The sequence below is a fragment of the Falco cherrug genome, chromosome 13 (assembly GCF_023634085.1).
Source record: "Falco cherrug isolate bFalChe1 chromosome 13, bFalChe1.pri, whole genome shotgun sequence".
NCBI lineage: Eukaryota > Metazoa > Chordata > Aves > Falconiformes > Falconidae > Falco > Falco cherrug.
In genome coordinates this window covers 2,850,993-2,872,667 of record NC_073709.1, presented here as the reverse complement: position 1 = coordinate 2,872,667, position 21,675 = coordinate 2,850,993, and the positions used below count along the sequence as shown (strand labels likewise).

Here is a 21,675-nt window from a genome sequence, read left to right as displayed (position 1 = left end):
TTTGAGGCCTGACCTTCAGGCCGGCCCGAAAGAAGCGGCCGCCAGCCCCGCCGCCCCGCAGATGCTCTGCCCGTCCCTCCCCCGGTGGGACCGCTTGTTTTCTGCCGGGGTTCTTTAATTCGGAACGTTGTATCGTCGTGCCGCTGTCGCGATTGTCGCTGCTGGGTTTTTTTTTTTCCCGCTGGCTTGCCGCGGCGAAAAGGAATCGGAACACCATCCTGCCCCATCTGATCGAAACGCCGCCGCCTCCCCCGCTCCGGGCAGGTCGAGCCGGGGGCGGGGGGTGGGGTGGGGGAATAAATCAATCGATAAAGCCGAGATTTGCTGGAAATTAAAGTCTGGTGTGTGTCCCAAGCCCCTCCCCGCGGGGAAAGGGAAGCGGAGCGGGGGAGCGCCCGCCCGAGGGGGGTTCCCTCGATATCGAGGAAGGACTCCGAAATGGATGAAGAGATAGCCATTGAGCGCAGTTGAATACCATGACAACTAGGAACAACCTCAGATTTATTCCCAACAGTTTGGACACATTGAAAGAGGGCGTCAATCACGTATTATTTCGCCACTGAAATAAATGCAAAAACTGCGCCGAGACAAAGGGTTCCAACAGAAGCCGGACATTTGTCTACATTGCGGACATTGTTTCCAGCTTAGCCATAGGGTTGTATTTGTGTTTGCGCGGGGTCCGACCACCCAGGATGTGCTCAGGGGCTCGCTTAAAAAAAAAGGGGGGGGGGGGGCGGAAAATCCCTGGGCATTGTCAGACACATCACATACTTTATGGGAGGCAAGGAAAGATGAGGGGAGCTGGGAGGGAGAGGAGGGGAAGGTGCGAATACATTGATCGGCAAATAGGAGGATGTCTGAGGGACCGTCTTCCTCCACTTCCCACCACCAGCAGCTTCGTTCCCGCTCCTTCCTCATGGAAGAGAAACTCGGGCAACTTCTCCTTCCCAAATATAACGGTGGTGGTGAGAAGCCCTTTCCCACACTGTAGGACCCCGCACACCACCGTCAGCCCCACGCACAAGCCCGTCCCGGGACGGGGTCTGGCTGCAGGGCTGTTCAGGGAAAGGAAGGGAAAGGGAAGGGAAGGGGAAGGGGAAGGGAAGGGGAAGGAGAAGGGGAAGGAAGAAGGGGAATAAGGTCCGGGCTGTACCCGGCGCGGGTGCGCATGGCCAAGGGTCTTCGGAGGGTGCAGGAAAAGGCAGGAAGAAGGAAAATTAAAATAAAAGTTGGTGGCAGGCAGCTAGAGAGGGAAGAAGTTGGGGAGGGGGTGGCCTGCAGCCCCGCACGGGCAGGGGCAGCCTCCCCGGCCGCGCAGGCACTGCTGCGCTCCGCGCCGCTCCGCCGGGGCCCGCGGCCGGGGATGCCGGCGGGCTCCATGGCTCCCGGCGCCGTGTGCGTGGGTGCGTGCCTGCGTGACACCTGAAGGTTCGACCTTCCAAAACGCCCCTTTGGAACGCAACCCCTTCTTCATCCCCCTCCTTCCCCAGGTCCTGAAAAAAAAAAAAAAAAAAAAGGAAAGAAAAGCAAAAAAAATCAGTTATATTTGAAAGTCCATTGGGCTTCAGCCCATTAAAGTAATCAAACAGGCTGGGTTTTATTCCCCTGGAAGAAGGAGGCACAATCAATGAGAACTCTTCAAATAAAGCCCCCCCCCCGCCCCCCCGAGTAATCACCTCCCGGATCTCCCCGGGTCGTGACTGACGATCGCATTTTGCCAGTTCGGTTAATTTCGGAGCAAGCTAGAATCAATTACTTGCTGTTTAATTTCCAGCGTTCATCCCTAAGCCTCAACCAAAATATTGACCTAGGCGGTTTAGATAAGTTGGTCTCTTGCCATCTGAGCCGCCTCTCGTTTCGGTCCCGCGCGGGGCTTTGAGCGCATCCCCGCGCAAAGGCGCTGCCCCCGGGTTTGCGTGGGCGCGCAGGCTGCGCGGGAGGGGTGGCAAACCGCTCACGCAGCCTCACTCGATCCTTATCACCACCCTCCCCCCGCAAGTATATAGATTTTTTTTCCCCCCTCCCTCCCTGCTTTTCAAGGCAATCGGTGGAAAACACACTTTGGAGTATGCGGAATATCGGGCTGGTGCGAGGCTCTTTGTATGTAAATACTGTGTTTAAAAAAAAGAAATCACACCCTCCCTCTCTCGCTGACACACACACACACACGCGCGGAAGGGCCCTCCCCACGCCGGTAATTAACTGACACGTTATACCACTCATCACCAATGGTGGAAGCTCGGAGCTCGCCCAAAACCCGCAATTTCACATCTGCAAACACTGTCTTCATCCACTTGACTTCCAAGACCCGCCCACACGTGGCCAACCTTTCCCGGGTTTAATGTGTTTTTTTCTCCCTCCTCTCGGCAGGTTCATGTGCGGGGACCAGCCTCATATGGACTGTTCGCTCCAGCAATGGCTCGGGCTTCCCAAGCGGCAGGCACGGGTTCGGGGTGTTTAAACAAGATCCAGAAGTGATCTCTTTTTTTAAACTTTTTTTTTTTTTTTTTTTTTTTTTTTGGCGTATCTTTCCCCCTTTCCCCTGGAGTTACAAACTATTTTCGAAGCCAGCTGCTGCTCCCGCTCGCTGAATTTCTCCCCGTGGCAGAACCAGCCCGTAGAAACCACCACCGCAGAGATCCACCGCTGCGGCCGGCGCGCTTCTCTTCTTTTGCACAAACCCCTGCCGTTATTTTTCTATAAATCTGTATTATTATTTTTATTTTTCCCTCCTCCTCTCCACGCGTGCCGCCGCCCCGAAGCCCCCACCCCCCCACCCCCCGGCTGCCGCGCGCGGTGCTGTTCTCCCCGCTCCGTGTGTGCGCCCCTGGCACGGCGGCTCGCCGGAGCTGCTCCTCCAACTTTCCTGCCTAAATTTGGCCGGAACATGTCTCTGACCAACACAAAGACGGGCTTTTCGGTGAAGGACATTTTGGATCTCCCCGACACCAACGATGAGGACGGCTCCGCCGCGGAGGGCGGCGAGGAGGAGAGCGAGGTGCCCGAGCCGCCCAAGAAAGCGGGAGTTTTGGGACAAACCCCCTTGGACACTGTTCAGACGCTGCCTTTGAAGAACCCTTTCTATGATAATAGCGATAATCCCTACACGCGCTGGCTGGCGAGCGCCGAGGGCATCCAATACTCCCGTGAGTACCGCGCAGTGCCGCGGGGACGGGGCAGCGCCGCTCCGCGACGGCGGGGGCTTCCCCCGGCGCCGGAGGGTGTTTAGGGAGGGGGGGTGTCGGGGGGGTGCCGCTCGCCACGGCTGGCTGAGCCCCGGCCGGTGCCTCCATCCATCCATCCATCCATCCATCCACCTATTCATCCATCCATCCATCCACCTACCCGTTCATGCCCCCGCGCTGTCCCGGGCGGCGGGAGGGCGGCGGGGGCGCAGTGCAGAGCCCCCCCCGCGCTTCCCCCCTGACGGGGGCTCTCGGCCGGGCTCTCCGCAGTGCACGGGCTGACGGCCGGCGGCGGCGGCCAGGACCCCTCCGCCAAATCGCCGGAGCCGTCGGCCGACGAGTCGCCCGACAACGAGAAGGAGGCGGCGGGCGGCGGGGACGCGGGGAAGAAGAGGAAGAGGAGGGTGCTCTTCTCCAAGGCGCAGACCTACGAGCTGGAGCGGCGGTTCCGGCAGCAGCGGTACCTGTCGGCGCCGGAGCGGGAGCACCTGGCCAGCCTGATCCGCCTCACCCCCACCCAGGTGAAGATCTGGTTCCAGAACCATCGCTACAAGATGAAGCGGGCCCGGGCCGAGAAAGGTATGGAAGTGACTCCTCTTCCCTCCCCGCGGCGGGTGGCCGTGCCGGTCTTAGTCAGGGACGGCAAGCCCTGCCACACGCTCAAAGCTCAGGACTTGGCAGCCGCGACTTTCCAGACGGGAATCCCTTTCTCCGCTTATAGCGCCCAGTCTCTACAGCATATGCAATACAACGCCCAGTACAGCGCTACCAGCAACCCCCAGTACCCCACAGCACACCATTTGGTACAAGCTCAGCAATGGACTTGGTGAAGGTTGGAGGGGAGCGCGCACACACGCACACACTACCCACCCCCCCACGCCCCACACCCACACAGGAAAAAAAAGGAGGAAAAACAAAAATAATAAAAGAGAGAGAGAAAGATACAGACTGATGCTCCAAAAATAAAATCAAAACTGTGGGGGAAGGAATGGAGAGGGAACTGCTATTATTATTATTATTATTGCTATTATTATTATTATTATTATTATGGGATTTTTTCCCTCTCCCGTTTCTTTTCCCCTCCATATTTTTTTTTTGGGGGGGGACTCGGTTTCATTTCGGGGGGAGGCGGGGGGGAAGGGAGGGGAGGTGTTTTTGTGCGTCATTGTTTACAGAAATTTTTGCGCCATTCAGAGTGGTCCTGTCTACCTACAACTAAAATAAAACCGGGGGCGGGGGGGTAATCGTCAGAATTAAAAAAAAAAAAATAATAAAGAATAAAACCCCCCCGCTGCTCCTGTGATTCTGTGAGGTGTGAGGAACGAGCGTGCGGTGGCCGGGACGCCGAGCTGCGCACCCCCGCCCGCGGTCCCGGCTGCCCCTTCCCGGCTGCTGCGCCGCCTCCAACCCCGACAGCTATTACCGGGTGCATTTTTATATCCCGTTGTGATTATCGCTGCTCTCGGTAGCAGCCGGGGCGTTCATTTTGTTTTTTTGGGGTTTGGTATTTTTTGTTCTTTCTGGGGGGTGGGGGGTTGCGCGCAGCTATTCCTCAGTAACCACGAGCAGAGGGAAAAGAAACGCAGATTAAACCCTTCCCGCTCGCCGCTGTGGATTCATTGTGTACAAACCCAGGTTTTCGATATTTCAATGAGAATTTTAATTTTTTTAAAAAAAGCTGTTTCGAGGAAAAAAAATTAAAAAAAGGAAGGAACCGGTAACAACGACGGACCAGTTTTGTTCCACTTCTCGGTGCGGCCGGCGGCCGCAGCCGCCTCCCGCATCCCCCGCCGGCGGGCCCGGCCCGGAGACACGGCCGAGCAGGGCCCCACGGCCTCCCACCGCCCGCCGCTCCCACAACTTCTTTTTTCGGGGGAAAACGTTTTTTCTGGGGCAGTCGGCTTCAGCCCGGCTCCTCCGCAACGCCCCGAGCAGGCGAAAAACTTGGGGCGAAGGGGGAAAGAACTATTTTATATCTGTGATTGTGCTTTTATACACCCCTGCGCTGCTGGGGGCCTCCGGCTGCGGAGTTTGGGTACCAGCATCACCCCCACTCTCCCTCCCCGGGCCGGTGCCGTTTGCACCGGAGGGAGCGCGGAAACTTCGCGTTCGGCCCTCGGGGATGCGCCGGCGGCTCATGCAGGTCGGGGGAAAGGGTTAACGCCTGGGCTACCCCCCAAAATAACGGAGGAAAGGGGGAGAGGGGAGAAGAGAGAGGCGAGGAGGATCGGGGGCTGGCTGGAGGCTCGGCCGGGGCGCGGCGGGGACCCAGCCCGGCCCTGGCGCAGTCACGGCCGGTCCTGGGCACGCGCAGCCGCGGCTCGGAGCGAGCTGGGGCAGAGCCGGGGCGGCTGGGCGCTCCCTCGCCCTCCCCTGCGCTTTTTAGGCTGGTAAAGGTGCTTAAAAAATTAACAAACAAGCAGGGTTTGTCTGCTGCGGTGGGGCCAGGGCAGCACCCGCCCCATCCCGCCGGGGCTGAGCAGGGCCGTGCCGTGCCGTGCCGAGCCGAGTCAGTCCAAGGCCCGAAGCAAAGAGGGTCGGTACCGGGCCGCGGCACCCCGGGCCCGCCGTGCCCCTCTCCGCCCCGGCCACAGAGCCCCCGGCACAAGCCTCCGCGCTGCCGGTATTTGTTTTTGCTGTTGTTTTGGGTTTTTTTTCCTTTTCTCTTTTTACTTCCCCCCTTTCTTGTTCCTCCTCCCCCCGGTGAGCCCCCACTCAGCCCACCCGAGCCGCTCGGCTGGCGGCGAGGCCGGCGGGGGGGTGCCTACGCGGAGCAGCCCGGCCGGGCCAGCGGGGCAGGGGTGCCGACTGCGGGGGGCACACGGGCTTGTGCAGGTTCTCCCTTCTCCAGCCCCAGCGTGCGAGCCAGGAGCGGAGAAGGGGGAAAATCGTCGCTTTTTCCTTCTTCTTCTTCTTCTTCTTTCTTTCTTTCTTCCCCTCCCCCCCCCCCCCCCCCCCAAAGCTCTGTTAAGTCTATAAAACCAGTTGTGTGGCCCTAACCTCCGTGGCCTTATATCTCCCATGCTGCCGGGCCAGCTCCGGGCAGTCTATCTTTGCACAATATACAGTAGACTTCACAAAACAGCACAATGGGGGAGGCAGGGAGGTGAGCATGTTAGAGGCGTGCATATTAAAGAGACGGAGGCAAAGGCAGTCAGGGCTGGGCCGGGCCGGGGAAGGGGGGAGAAAAAAAGAGGAGACAGTATGGAGGGGGGTGGGCCCCCTCCCTGTGCCTTCCCTCCCTTCTTTTCCCACCCCCCCACCCCCCCCCACCCTTCTTCTTTTTAGGGCCATTCAATTCATTTATGGGAGGCAGTCCATCTCGGAGTCAGGGAGCAGTGTCCTTTGCGTTTTGTTAGGGCTGTCACTCGTGCTCATTGTTAGGCATGTTCTACATGTTGTATCCCATATGGCCAGCTGGGCCGGGGGACCCCTCACAAAACCCAAATTGTGCCCAGCTTTCAAAACCAGCATTGTTGTCTGTGAAAGGAAGACGAATTAAAAATTCGTGCTATATCTATTCTGGAAAAAAAAAAAAAAAAAGGAAGGGGGGGAACAAGGAAAAAGAATCCCTCTCTCTTTCTCTCCCTCTCTCCTCTCCCTCCCTCTCTCTTTGAAGGCTAACAGAGGCCCTCCTCTTCTCCCAGTTCCCGCTGACAAGTTTCTCTCATTTCACAGGAAATCAGACTCCCCCCCCCCCCCCCCCCAAAAAAAGACCCAAAAGCATCTCCCCCGTAAAACACAAGGCGATGCCCGCTCCTGCGGCTCCAGCCCACCAGCCGGGCTCTGCTTCCCGCACTGCCTGCGCTGCCCGCACTGCCCGCACTGCGCGGAGGCTGCGGCGGGCAGCAGAACAAGGCAGCATTCAGGGCCGGTAATGTTATGCAGGCTGCCTCCCTGCGCGGCCCGGCCGTACCGAGCGGCAGGCTGGCACGTCCCGCTTCTCCCCCGGAGAAACGGCTCTTTCTTGTTGTAGCTCCTCGTCGTGCAAGGCAGGCCGTCAGAGGAGGAGAGAGAAAGGGAGGCGAGAGAGAGAGAAAGAAAGGGGGGGAAGAAAAAAGGAAAAAAGAAAAGGGAGAAAAAAGAAAAAGAAAAAAGAAAAAACCCAAAAAAATAAAAAGGGGGAGAAGCCCCCCAACCAACCACCCTTGGCATTTCCCTCCAGGCCGCAGGGATGCGCAGCGCTGCGCGGGGCGTTGCCGTGCCCCGGCATTGAGCTGGTGCGGGCGCGAGCCCGCAGCGCAGACGAGGCTTCACCCGGGGGGTCCGGCACCTCCGCCCCCCCCCCCCCCCCGCCCTCCTCCTGCCTGCAGGTCTGGCAGCTGCCTGCCGGTTTGCCCCGCCGCTCGTGCATCCCCCCACACCACCACGGTGCGCCCTTCTCCTCCGCCCCGGGGGCTGCGCGCCGCGAGAGGCGCCCGTCGGGTTTGGATCGCGACACACGGCGCTGATCGCGATTTGGGCCACGACCAGGGCGGGTGAGAAGCTGAGCCCGGAGTTCAGGCACCTACCTCTTCGCCCCGCTCCCTTCCTCCCCCGCCGCCTTCCTCCGCCCTCTAGCAGGGAAGGCACTGTTTAGGCGCCTCAGATAACCTGATAATGAGCTGGAAGCCCCTTAAGCCCTGGAAATAACTTACTTTCGTCACCTATTGACTGTTTGGCTTAGTTTGGAACCGGTGTGGATTTTTCGGGTCTTTTCAAGAGAGCTGGTCAATGAAAAGCTAATCCAATATTTACAGAGTATAAGGGCAATTCTCGGCGGTGTTTATTAAGGAGCCGGTGAGGAAGGGCTGCGGGGGGACACAGGGGGACCGCCCCCCACCCCTGCAACGTGCCCGGGGCGGCTGGAGTGGCGGGGCGGCGAGACACGGCCCTGGGCGATGTTTTCAGGAAACGTGCACTTGTGGCTTCAGAAACACGGTGCTCTGGGCCGCATCTCCTCCCCTTATCCTTCCCGCACCATCACCTCCCCTTATCCTGCCCGCATCACCCAATAAAGCCCCGCAGCCGTTCCCCAGCCAAACGTCCCACCGCTATCCGCCCCCCCCCCCCCCCCCCCCCCCCCGCCGCTCCCAAAAGAAACAGTTTAGGGGTTTATCGCTTTCTGCAGCGGTAGGAATGTATTTTATCCCTCCCCCCTCCCCGTGGCAGCGACCGCAGGGAGGCAGCAGTGCCCCGCGCAGCCCGGCGCGGAGACCCGCTCCCTCTCCGCGCTCCCCCGGGGCCGGGGCGGGGGGAACCCGCGGGAGCCGAGGCGCTGGGCACCGCTCCCCGACCGCCCCCCCGTCGGGTCATGGCCGCGGGCGGCCGCACGGGGGCGCTGCCGGATAAGGGACGTGCCGTCACACCCCCCCCCCCCCCCCGCCGCAGGGGTCCCGATGGCGACCGAGACCCTTCAGCACAGCATCGATCCGGGGAAGGGTCCCCCCACGCCCCCTGTGACACGGCAGCTGCACCGACAGGACGGATGGACAGGGAGCGCTCCAGGGGTCCCGCCAGCACCCTGCCTTTCCCCGCTGCGGCGGGGAGCATCCTCGGCCCTGCACGCAGGGGTCCCCAGCCACCACTTCGAAGTACAGCACAGAGCTCAAGGTGCAAAGTCAAGACGTGAAAATATCTGTCCCCCAATCCTTATGTGGGGCAAGACACCAGAGAAGTGGGGACTCCTGCTGCCTCTTCTGCCCCCAGCAGCTACAGGTGTCAAGCAGACCCTCGAGACCTAGGAACCCACCTTTTGGGGAGGCAGTACAGGGTCTGGTACAAAGCATTGACCTGTTTTATATAAGTACGAGTATCAACTGCACCAGAAGGACAAACCAACTATCCAGTAAGGGTATTGCTTCACCTTCAGCTCGCTGAAATGCTGTGACACGTGCAGTTTCCTCCCAGCACTCCATCTCTTCCCACCTCTGCATAAAGCCAGAGCATGGGCAGGCATGGGGATGGCTACAGCTGCCTTACTGCTTTTGAATGCACTGGGGGCACTTACAACTTGCACCCTTGAAGGTAGTGAGTGAGTCATCTAAGCATGGCAGGTAGGTGCTTGAGGACGTCCCTTTTTTTTGCATGACCCAACTCAAAGTGCTTTGGAAAAGGCCAAATAAACGGCAGCCTCTAGGAAGTGTCCCCCCCCAGCAGCAGATAGCCTACCACGACGTGCAATAGCCACAGGGATGCTCAGCTGAGCTTTGTTCCCCTGCCGTGCTATTTGGTGTGTTGCATTAGCTTTAAAAGAATGCCAACACTCACAGTTTGTGTCAAAATCAAGAGTCCAGGCTATGGCTTTGTCTCCACTTCTGGCATTTGAAAGTATCTGAGCAGAAACTTAAAGCTCATAGTGAGGGAGTTAGGACACCTTTGTAACAAAAAAAAATTAAAAAATTAATCAGTTCTGGAGAAGTGCCAGCTCTCATTCCTGAGAGCAGTGTTGCATGCTCACCCCACCTTACAGTGACCCTGCTAGGAAATGCTTCAGGAGAAACAAAATCAGCCCTCGCTTAAGTAAAGCGTGAGAAGAAAGGCCTGGCACTGCTCACTTTTTTGAGAGTGCAACCAGCACTCTCCAAACCAGGGATTTCTATTTCTTCCCCAGGAGATAACCCATTCCCAGCTCCGGAAAGATCTATTTTGCTTCACAGGCTGATCCATTCTGTGTTTATTTCTTACCAGGTGATGCACCGCTAAATTTTGCGTTTAATTGATTAAACAGCAAGACTTTCATTCAGCAGATTCACCATCCAGTGACAGCAAATTTGCTGGGTTTTTCACAGCAGCATTAGTTAATGATACTTTTTTTACATATGAAGAGCCAACAGTTCTGTCTTTTTTTTTTTTTTTTTTTTTTTTTAATGTGCACATACATGGGCACACATATAAGAGCACCTAGAATCAACCAGAACCAACTGGATGGCTAGGGTCATTGGGGTGACAACCCCACTGCCCATCACCCACTGGAGGTGCACCCCCCCCCCCCATGCTCCCTCCCCACGCAACACTGCTCCCACTTTGCACAGCCACTCACCTGGGGCAACACTCCAGCATTTGTTCTTCTGCTGCTCCTGGGGGCTCAGACCTTACCGGGGGGGGGTGGCTGTCACCACTACCTTCCCAACCTAAAAGGCTTCAGAGGGAGCCTCTAACACCACCTCACTGCCTCAGGTTCCTTCCTGCTGCCCACACCGGCTGGCCCCAGGGGGCTGGACAGGAGGGACCTCCCCTTCGGCTCCCCCGGTCCTTTCAGGCAGGCCCCCCGCCCCTTCTCCCTCCCTTCCTCGCTGGGACAGGTTGGTCCCCCCAAAAAAAACATTTGGATGCCCAGCAGGTTCAGAGCACCTGTGATGCTCCAGAGCTGCAAAGGACAAGCATTTGGCTGGAAAACAATGGATTTCAGCCTGAAGGGTGGGTTATAGTTACGGTGCAGCATCCTTCCTTCCTGCAGGCTCCCAGGCTGACTGTGTGTTCCACAGGGCTCAGAGAGTCTGGCCAACCACAAAAATTAAAGTCTGTCCCACGGATAAAACCAGCATCAACATGCAGTTCCCTCGAGGCACTGCAAGAACATACTGGCACACAAATCTGACAATAAAATCTTTAAAAAAAGTTTTATACATAAGGCAAAAGTAATTTAAAAGATGAGTTATCACATCTCCATTTTAATGTTTAATATACTTTATTGTTTTACTCAAATAAAGTTTGAGCAGTTTGAGGTAAGTAGGGTATACATAATAAGCTCTGTTCCACTTAAATACTTGGGATTTAACTGCTAGAAATCATATCAATGCTATCAACAGAAAACATTCAAGCTGTGATGTAAAAATCCAAGAGCTCAGACAAACTTGCCTTCAATTGTTGCAGGTTCACTTGATTCTGCATAGAGATCTGCTGTATTTCATGGGGTTTAGCACCATTTCAGGAAGAAAGTTATCCGTGAGATAAAAACTGCAAGCAAAGCTGCTTAGAATAAATTGTGTAAAATCATATTATCACCACCACAGCCCAGGTCTGGTCAAACAGGCTGAACTATTTAAGGGAAGAACAGTTTTTAAAAGTGTACATGTATTCCAAGGTATTTTTTTTTAGTGCAAAGAACAACAAAAAAAGTATACCAATCTAACTTCGAGAAACAAACACAAAGAATTCAAGCACCTTAACATACCAAATCCTATTCTGACCACATGGAGCATATAGGATGGGGGAGGTCTGGGGGACTTAAATACAGGATCCTTTCAGCATCTAAGGTTGTACCTATACTAGTAAACTGAACTGGGCTGGTGACCATTGCTGGGAAGCATGCTCTACAGCACCAAACTACCAGGAGAGTCCCTGCTTCTTCCCCAGGCCACCAGAGCATCATTTCAGTGCCACCCCAGAGGCCATAGCAGGGGCTGTGTCCCCCCAGGCCTGCAGTCACGCTGCTGCTGTGAGCCCTCACCAAGGCTGACTGGGACCTGTGGGTTGCGAGCAGCACACAAGAGCTGCTCTCCCTGTGACCTGTGGCATGTGTTGTATGACACCTTGCAGGAAAGAAGCATTTGCAGGATAAGAGTTCATCTCATGTCCAAGACTGAAAAAAATTAATATTTTGCTGGAAAGCTTTCCCAGTCGTGGATCTTCCAGCTATTTTCTTATTCAGACATTTTTCCCCCTCCTTGTTCAGTGAAAGTTGTCCTGCAAAAGCCTGGGTCGGTGACTCCTAAAAAAAGATTAACACACACGTGATTTGTCACCCAAGACCAGACCAAGTAACTCAGCATCAATACACTTCTGATGTAAGTGGCCTTAAGTCCCTCATATCTTCTCTATCCGAGGCTCTGCCCAGTCTTCATCCTCTGCTTCACCATGGAGGAGGCATCGTGTCTCACAGGGTAACACAGATTCCTGACCCTCTCTGGCACAGTTCTGCCCTGCCCCGTGCTCAGCCAGCCGGAGGGGCACAGTGCTGCTGGCGGGTGCAGAGCCAGGCGACTGCGACAGCAGTGGCGTGGGACTGAAGAGCCGCCTGCGGCGCATGTAACGGGAGAGACGGGATCTCCAGAAAATGTCCCCCTGGTGCCTGGGCACAGGCTGTCCCCCTCAACCCCCCCCCGGCGTGTGGTCCCCAGTGATCTGCAGCGGCGGCTCCCCTGGCTCATCAGCTTAGGGAGCTCGGGTCATGCTGCGGCCGTTGGGTTTGCTCGTTCCTCTTCCTCTCCTTTACACTTCTGCTTCTGTAATCACTCCAGTGGCTGAGAAAGTCTCGTCCATGGTGCAGCTTCCCTTCCACAACCTCTGCACAAACAGAAACAACGCGTAGTTCAGAAAACATGGCAGGAATCAGCCTGAAACACGCACTTTCAAATAAAGCAGCCCTTGAGTTTATTTCCCCAGATATATTCACATAAGCCAGCAATGTAAGGACCTGGTTAAAAGCATGTTGTAGCCCCACAACTGAACCAGGTGTGAAACCACAGCCCATGGAGCAATCCTAGAAGACCCATTTACATGCAAGTTACTTCTAACCCAACCTTACTTTGCTGTAGAAGCAAGATGAGACACTGCCTCTGCCGAGACATACACAGAGCTCAGCACACATCACGCGTATCTGAAGATTTCTGGAATTCTGGCCTTCCTCCCAGGTGGAGGGGGCAGTGGCTACACAGACCCATCACCTTCACGCTCCGGTACCACGATGATAGGTGGGGAAGGAAAGGCAGTTACCGGTGATTTTAGAGGCTGCTTCAGAACACAGATCAAGGGAACATCACACCAGCCCTTTCCCTCTTGCACACTGCTTACACGTGCGTGCCAGGTAACCGCATCTTCAGCGCCTTCCAGCAACTGTTAGAGATGTCAGAGGGAAACCTTGGCTCTGCCAGAAGCAGCCCAAGCTCTTCACTGCCATCCATTCCACTCTCACAGGTCCTCAGCCCCACTGATGCTGCCTTCGCATGCTCATCCATCATGACCACCAACAGTCTAAATCTGTATGCACTCATGTGTGTGACGTGCGTGAATTTACATCCACATTTAAAAATGACAAGGAAAGGGGTGCTAGCAGTGCTAGACATCTCATTAATTTACTCCTGCCATAGCAGCATTTCATCCACGATGACAATTCATTAGGTTCATGAAATTCTTGCCACTGATTTCTAAAGACAAAGGCTTTAGAGGTCAAAAGAAAAACTCACTCATGCTTATGGGTTGCTTTTTGAAGTGACGGATAAATGCAGAACTTGCCTTTGATGGTCCCTCTCAGAGTTAGGTAACAGCTGGATGAAAATCCACTACAAAAGAGAATTCAATGTTATCAATTAGCAGTGACTTTGGATAGCAGCTGTTTGCTGCATTTTTCAGAAGACTACTTGATTCGTCCCTCTCAAGTAAGGCCACTTAAACCTCCATATTATGGAAAAACACAGCAACTGAAACATCCCCAGCTTGTTGTATTTTGGATCTCTTAAGGTAAGTGTTTCAGAACAAGGCAAAAACAAAACTCAGCCCAGAGTCAATAAAGAACAAATCAAGCTGATGGAGGAGGGAAGGAGAAGCGAAGAAGGTACTGCCACCCAGTCTGTACCAGCGGACATCCAAACACTCCTTACGCATTTTGTGCTGGGTACTGCCCACAGACAGTGACTATGCACCCCCCTTTCAATGTAGATACTTGGGAAAAATAAATCCACAAAAAATAGATGGATTACAAAAATGAATCTATGACAGAGGAATGGTAACATTGGAAGTTATTTTGCCTTTTTGCAGTCCAGGACATTCAGGATTGTTTTTCCTTCTCCATTTCTCTTGAACCAAATACTTTTCTGGTTGTAACCTGTAAATAACAACAACCACCTGATCTTTAAACTGCAGCCTGAGCGCCGTGTGGTCCATTTGACAGAGACCTAGTCAAAATCTGGCCTGTCCAAACTTATTCTGGAACAAGTTAGTAGCAAATTAGTGACTGCCAGTTGGCACACATAATCGAAAAGTCATTACTTTGTCTTCAGCGTGAGCATACATTTTCAGAGGGGATTCAAAGCAGAAAAGGATTACAGTGGTGGCATATCATCACCAGGAAAATGCTTCAGCAAAAGGCACATGAACGCCAAGCTCCATCTATACTGGTATGTACAGGTCCACCTTCTGCTGATGGAGGCAGGAGCCTGAAGATACCCATTAACCTCATTAAAGAATGCTTTTTACTTTAGGAAGACTTAAACTTTGGAAAAATATTTTTTCTGGACACTCCAGCATCTGTAAAGGAATAAATCAACTCAATGGCGTATTTTAAGCCATCTGGCCTAACACATAATCTGTTTTTTTTACTGCTGTCATAACCCCTCCTAAATGAGTCTAGACTCTCCATTCAGCTACAACCATTGTTCAAGTATTCAGATAGGAGCCTAAAAGTAACCACTGTTAAACTTTATCCTCCTTTCAGCTCAAACGTAAAGCTGAAGCTTGGCAGTAAACAAGATAAGACTGTTTTTCCACAACCAGTCAATTTTGTTTAGCTTAAACTAAAATTCTAGGGCTGCCTTTTCATTTATAGCCATGCCTTGTATCTGGGTTAAGGACTTTAAAGTATGCTAAAAGACAGGCTTTTGTTCTCCATCTACTTGCTTTTACCTCTCCGTTACTGCTGAGGTCAGATCTTCAGCGAACCTGGCATCTCTCCCTCTGAGCCCGTGGGGTGTAACACTTGTTTCAGCTGCGAGCAAACTGGTACCAACGTGCTCTCTTCTTTACAGATCATCACAGGTCACAGTGCCGGTGGAGCTCCTGGACAACTTTCTGTATAATTCATGATCGTTTCCTGGAGTAAATAATGCTTCCTGCCCTCCCCACGCGCCTCTGGTTATTGTGCTCCTTTAGAGGCCCAGACAAATAAAAGTTTGATGCTTATTTTATTTTAAGGAGGCCTATTTACCCATCTTCCCTATTCTACCTTCACCTTGTTTACTACCTCTTACAATAGCAAGAGGTCACTGCCAGGTAACCCCTTTCATTTCAGCCCTCTCCTTGCTAAGTAAGGATGTGTAGCCTTCGGTCGTGGTGTTTGCTCTGCAGCTGAGCAACGCAGTTTCACTGCGAGAAAAAACATGCCACGCTTTCTTCAATTCTTCAGGTAAAGTGCTGACATCTGACCCTTGCTGGGTCTCCAGCTTTCCATGGGGTGCGATCTGCCTTCTTGGCCTCAAATCATATTCACTGCGTGCATCAGTCTGACTCGTTACTTGCCAAGCATCCTTCCTCGGACAGGGGGAAGGCGCCTGGCCAGGGGCCAGCTTTGTGCTGCTGGTGGAGGTGACCAAGCACCCGGCACACAGGGCTGGCTGCAGGTGCTGGAGGTGCTGGGAGGGGATGTGGGACCAGCTCAGGCTAAGAACAGCTCATCAGGTGAGTGCAGCTCTGCCATCACAGCTCCCACTCACACGGTCGTTATTTGGGCATGCGTCATTGAGATTAATATTAAACATAATTCAGAAAATGAAGCAAATGGGTCTTTGCACCTGTTAGAGACAAAGGTTTTGGAAATGCAAAGGACCTGGTTTTCACTAGCACCACCACCAAAGTCTAGATCATTGCATCTTCGGGAAAGACACTCAGCTACCCAAAGCATGAGAAGCTTAGACCCAGTGTCACCCTCTGCTCACACTCTGGTGACATCAGGTCAGTGCAGAAAGCAGCACCTACCTGGGTTTCAGGAGGTTCTAGCTTGGCCACAGAGGAGCTGAAGAACTCTGTTGTTCCTCCTCCAGAGCAACGGCAGACCAGGGCTTGGGGTCACCCTCAAGAGCTGGTTTCTTGGCTGTCACTGTGCTGATGCGACTGTGGCTCTCACCATGTCTTTTGGGATCCCAAGAGCAGGGTAAACAACCTTCGCAGGGTAAAGATCATCTGTGTTACCCCCCCCCCCCCCCCGCACCCATATTTAAAAGATTTTTCTCAAAGCCTGCAGAACAGATCAAAAAGCAATCAGGAAGCACAGCCCTCCTCCTTAACAAGGAAGGCCTTAGTCAATCCCAGTGCAGAGGAGAACGGCACCACAGAGTAACCCCTTGCCAGAAACACCTACAAAACTTGTTTCCTCCCCTTCTCCAAGAGCCAGTAGTGAAGGGGGCTAACCAACCCTTCTGTTCGCACTACGTGGCTGTTCGGAGTTTGCTGGGTAAGATGCGAGTTCAACCGTGTGTTGGCAGGACGCAGCCCTCTGCGGAGAACACTGCAGGCACCAAAGCTGTCAGATACCCTTGGCTTGGCTGCCTACAGCCTGCGCGAGGGATGGAGGATCCCATCAGCAACACTTGCTGCCTTCTGACATGGGGGTACCGGGGCTCCACCAGCTCCCCAACCTGCAGGCATATCCCTGTGAGCGTGAGTCAGTTATTTACATGGCATGGGTAGACTGAACACGACGGTCCTTAATTTATGATGAGCCATTAATGCAGCCAAATAGGGAGAATTCCACGTACACTCTTCCATCAGCCTCTGCTACTGGTCACTGCCAGGGACAGTGGTAGGCTGTGGGGACCTCTCATACGACTCATGCGAGCAATAATTTTGTTCTTAAGTATTCAGTTTCTACTTTCTTCAGCTTGCTTTTAAAGGCAAACAACAGCTTTTCTAGTTTTCATCAATTATTCATGGGCCACTTCAGATAGCCATCAAATATATAATCAAATTAAATTAACATATCTTGAGTTTTGTAACCCAAGATTTCCTGTTTCAGCCCACAGGACGCCTGCTTCTGTTTGGGTTGCCACTTAATCATTGCATAATATTTGTTTTGGCTTGGTTGTGTGTAAGAAGAGATTTATACCATTCCATCTGGCTGCAGCATGTTAGTCATCAGAGCATAAAAGCTACCCTTAACTCCTCTATAGGCTGTGTCAGTGTAACACTGCGCTGCTTCATGAAGCTTTGGAACACCAGAGTAGCTAAAAATACATACAACTAAATAATTTGCCAAACTGTTTATCAAACTTGTCAGTCTAAGAAATAATACGTGCCACTCAAGTCTTCTCCCACCTCCTAAATTGCCTACACACAAACACAGAGCTCTCGAAAGAGGTAACGGGCAGCTATAGTAGTCCTAGCTTTGTTTATGCCCCTCCACAAACAAAACGTAAGATGTGGTGTGGTACAAGGGTTTCATCTGAATTTAAGATGACTTCACTGTCATTGTTAATATAGCTCTTAGAGGCCCCAAGATGAATAAGGGCCTCATCACACTAGGTGTATGACACTCAAAGCCAATTCAAAGACAGTGCCTGCCATCTCAGTCAAAAGAAGAGCTTGACTTGACATCCACTGGAATCAATGGAAAGACTCACATTGACTTCAGGAGACACTGAATCAGGTTCTCAAAAGGAAGACAAGCTGCAAGAAGTGACTGATGGATATAGGCTTCAGGCTTATTGGCACTTGGACATGTAACAGGGAGTTCTGACAAGTCACAGATGTAAAAAAATAACATCAACAATAAAACTCTACAACATCATCTATAATCAAGTTTAAAACAAGTGGAAATAGCAGCAGTTGCAGCACAATACTTCCAGCGGTACTTACTGCAGATCTGCCATCAATACCTTGGGGTTACAAGGGGTAAGAGACACTCACACAACAGAGCGGGGTTTGCACTTGTGTCATTGCCACAGCTCACCCGGGAGGGAGAAGAAATAAAACAGAGCAGAGGGAACGTGCCTTCCCGGTAACACCGCGTGTCCTCCTGACCGGTGGCCCGCACCAGTGCCCCGGGTGCCCAGTCAGACCTGCTTCCAGCGCCCTGGCTGGCACTTGTGCTGTGAGCAGAGGCTCCTCCCAAGCCATCCTCACAAGGCCCTTCACACGGTGTGAAGCGAGGGCAAGGGGTACACGTCCCTGCCTTTAGCAGAGCCATTTTTCCCCATGGACCCATCACTGGCAGATACCAGCCATGGCTGTGACACAAGGGAGAGGACAGGCGCCTGGAGGCCGTTTAAGCACGGTGTCCCTTGAAGCCAGTTCTCTTCTGGCTGGTGGCAGCACATACCACGTCTGATGTGAGCACAGTGCACTTCCTTCACCACCATAACCCACACGTGACTGACTGACCTACCTGTGACAGCACTCTGGTGCCACTTGAAGGCACCACATCATCTTCTCCTGTTGTTGGCCAGAGAACCATGGTGTTTGCTGCCAGGTCTGAAGCAGCATGAATTTATCTTCTCTCCAGCCCTTGACAAGGTGGGTTTGTAGGCAGGCTCCTCCTGCCGATACCTGCTAGCAGCACAGCTGTGGAGTACTTCGGACAGCACCTTCCTCTTAGCATCAGCTCCACCTTCCACCAAAGAGGTTCCTCAAGAATGAAGTCCAGCCTGGGACCTTGACTGCAGCCACCCACAGAAGCTAGGACCCCTCCTTCTAGCAGATGCCTGCAAGACAAACACGTTGGCTTTCATGCAGCAAGTCAATCCCCTCACATGCCGGGTAAGTCCAGCCTCTCCAAAACCACAGGCTGGGAGACAGCATGTCCATCTCCAGAGGCCACACAGGCTCCTCTTCCTTTACTGCGTGACCAGGGGTGATTCATGGGGGTTCAAGGATTGCTGGGCTCCTGTGGTGGGCAACAGCAACCACCTCCTTTACCTGCAGCAGGGAACTGTAGGTCAGGAGGCTGCACCCACCCAGACTTCCCCGCTGACCTCTCAGCGTCACACGGATGGAGATTTGGCTTCTTCACCACCCACATCACTGGCTTGGATGCTTGCATTGGCCACTGCATCGCATGGAAGTACACCCAATAAAGGGGGAGAAAGCCAACGCACACTCACCTGCTGGGTGAAGCACAGAGGATGAGCCAGCCTCCAAACGATACCTGCAAAGAAGCCGTGGGGCAGGTACCCCAGTACTTTTCTCCTGTGGGACCACCAACGCCTTCCTCAGGGGCTTTGTACGTCAGCCCTGGGGTAGGCATTGCATCTACGTGCAGACAGAAGAGTTCCTGAAAAAGCTCTTACCCTTGGTGTGCTCACACGGGTCCTTCCAGCTAGCGCTTCATTTCCTGGCGGAGGAAAACGTTGATTTAAAGCATTATTTTGAAGAAGGGAAAGCAGATATGATCAGAAGCCAATCTGCTGAGTAACAGTTGAACAGGAGAAGCTGTTTTACTCATTGAGTGGCATTTTAGGCACAATGGTTTACATTTTAGATAATTTAGTGTATCAACTGTGCAACAAAAGTAATTCAGTGATACCGTTTCCAGCCTTTGAGCAGAATGGATCTTAATTGCCAAAGAGACATTTTCCTTCATATCTCTGGATCTGTACTTCATGATTTTTGTACTTTGAGCCTCAGAAAATTGCAGCTCTCTCCTGATTAAGTACTTAATTGTGGTCAGTGCTTTTCAAAGTGTTTTCAGCAGTTAGCTTAAGTTCCACTTCAGACACACACCGTTATCAACTTTTTTATCAACTCGTGCAATTTCCCTGCATCAAATGCTTTCTGAAGCATACTCGCTGTGCCTTGATCACATCCCCATTTTGCAGGGACTCAAGTGGAGAGCCAGATGCCCGGAGAGCCGGACCATGCTTGCTAGCTTGGGCTCCAGAAAGATGTTTTCCTACCTTCCTTCGAGGCCCTTTCCCATCTGGGACGGCAGTTATGCTTCACCCTGGGAAGCACGGGCAGAATAGGCAGGCAGCTGCCTGAAACGTTGCCTGCCCGGCACACACCATGGGATCGCCCCGTGCACAGACCCCTCGCCTGCCCTATGCACCCAGAGCGGCAGCAGCCGAATCCCAACTGTTCCCAAATCCCAACTGTTCAGCCAGGCTTGCCAAGAAACCCAAGGAATTCAACTGCAGTTTTTAAAGCAGACAATACAGGCTGATGTGGGGTGCGCTGGGCAGCAGCTAAAGTCTGTGCACGCAGCGCTCAAAGCATTCCCCTAGTTTTAAGGCTTTGCTCTACATTAGAAAGTGTAAGGGCTGAAACATTTTTTCCCCTCAGTTCTGAAGCAGATGGCCAGTTAATACTGTCAGTTCCTGGTGCTGATAAAGCTGTTGCAGATGCCCAACGAGCCCAGTCTCCAGCTGCCTGCTCCAGGGGGTCTAGATTGGCTCAGAGTGCCCTTTGGATAAGGATATAGGTAACCCTCACCTGAGAGCCCCTCCCAAGATAGGCAATCATGTTGGTTTTTTTTTCCAGGGATTTCCCTTTCAGATTGATGGAAGGGAGTAAGAAAAGCAGCATTTGCCTCTGTATAAAAAGGTACCTACCCCTTTGGCCGGGGTGCTGCTCCTGGGGCTGTTCAGCCCCAGCAATGCGCACAGTCCTGCCATCACCACCTTCGCTGCGACGTTCCAGCTGCAGCCAAGGACGATCTAGAGCTGCCCAAAGAGCAAGCCCTGGTTAGCACCAGCCTTTCAGGCTGACAGCCAAAACACTGGCTGGACCACGACAGACCGGGCTACATCGATATCATTCTTACGTTTTGACGCTGTGGATGTCTTCCCCTGTGGAGGGGGACGAGCCGCAGCCTGAACAGCACCCAAGGACAGCACCCACTGGGCACTCAGCAGGCACCGACACAGGATCCCACTGATGAGAGCAAACCTAATCACCACCACGCATCAGTAGGTGCCAACAAGGACTTGCAGCTTTATCCCCGTCTCTTACAAGGCCGTGGGAACATGCTGGCGGAGGGTTTGAAATTCTAACTTCACAGCACTAGGTAATTAAAGATGATGTTTGAAGCTTTTTCTAGAAGCCTTGCAATAGGTCTCCATGGATCACCATCACATTTTCAAACTGCAATTATGTATTGTACTATCAAGTGTAGATTACTGTTGGGGGTGAAACCCTTGAAGGATTTCCACTCTTGTGGTTTTCACAGCTATGTGGTAAAAATCACATTGCCTGAAACATGCTGGATCTTGGAAACAAAGAACATCTCAGCACAGTTTAGAAAGTCTTATGTTTGTGCAAACGTATTACAAATCAGCCCGGATTCTCACCTCTGGACACCCCAGTAATCCCCTTGCAATGGAGAGAAGTGATGCCAGCTCCTCTCCTCCCCTGGTAACTCACAGGGAATGGAACCTACTTGGCAAGAAAACTGCTTGGGTTATTTACCCACCACGAAAGCCAGCGCCCGTGTCCATTTCAAGCACAGTATAAAGTCCAACAGCTTTTTGTTTTCAAGCAGTGTGAGAGCTGCCAATGCACAGGGGCGCTCAGGAACAGCCGGCCAGGTCAAGCCTTGCGCAGCCAGAACTTAAAGCCCGATTTAAGCTCAGTCCCACACCTCTGGCTTGCACGAGCAGCAGCCGTGATTGCCGAGGTGAACCAAATGCTTGCCCATGCAAGCAGCCAGCAAGGACCAGCACAGGATTTTCTGTTTGTTCAGATAGACTTTGGCTCAGGAACTAAAATACTACTCGTATGTGAAATACAACAGCTACTCACAGCCCAGAGCGAGACACTGGATCTCTGCGGTGTGGGGCTCGTGCTGTAGCAGCAGCCGGGTGTCCCT

The 21,675-nt window shown here is 53.1% G+C and overlaps 1 protein-coding gene and 1 long non-coding RNA gene across 4 annotated transcripts; one reads left to right on the top strand and one right to left on the bottom strand.

Moving 5' to 3' along the window:
• Positions 1-2,533: 2,533 nt before the first annotated feature.
• NKX2-2 (NK2 homeobox 2) lies at positions 2,534-4,204 on the top strand. The gene is made up of 2 exons (XM_055726021.1): positions 2,534-3,146; positions 3,456-4,204. The coding sequence occupies exons 1-2, from the start codon at positions 2,888-2,890 to the stop codon at positions 4,013-4,015; spliced, it is 819 nt and encodes a 272-aa protein (XP_055581996.1). The 5' UTR covers positions 2,534-2,887; the 3' UTR covers positions 4,016-4,204.
• A 6,637-nt stretch (positions 4,205-10,841) lies between these two features.
• On the bottom strand, positions 10,842-21,583 carry LOC114017659 (uncharacterized). 3 transcript variants are annotated; one of them, XR_003562830.2, is made up of 7 exons: positions 20,420-21,583; positions 19,160-19,203; positions 18,974-19,017; positions 18,259-18,574; positions 15,855-16,038; positions 13,352-13,447; positions 10,842-12,452 (listed from the first exon to the last, which is right to left on the bottom strand). It is a non-coding gene; the product is annotated as an uncharacterized LOC114017659 (long non-coding RNA). The 3 variants fall into 3 exon arrangements; XR_003562829.2 differs by having other exon boundaries at positions 18,974-19,203; XR_003562831.2 differs by lacking the exon at positions 18,974-19,017.
• Positions 21,584-21,675: the final 92 nt, after the last annotated feature.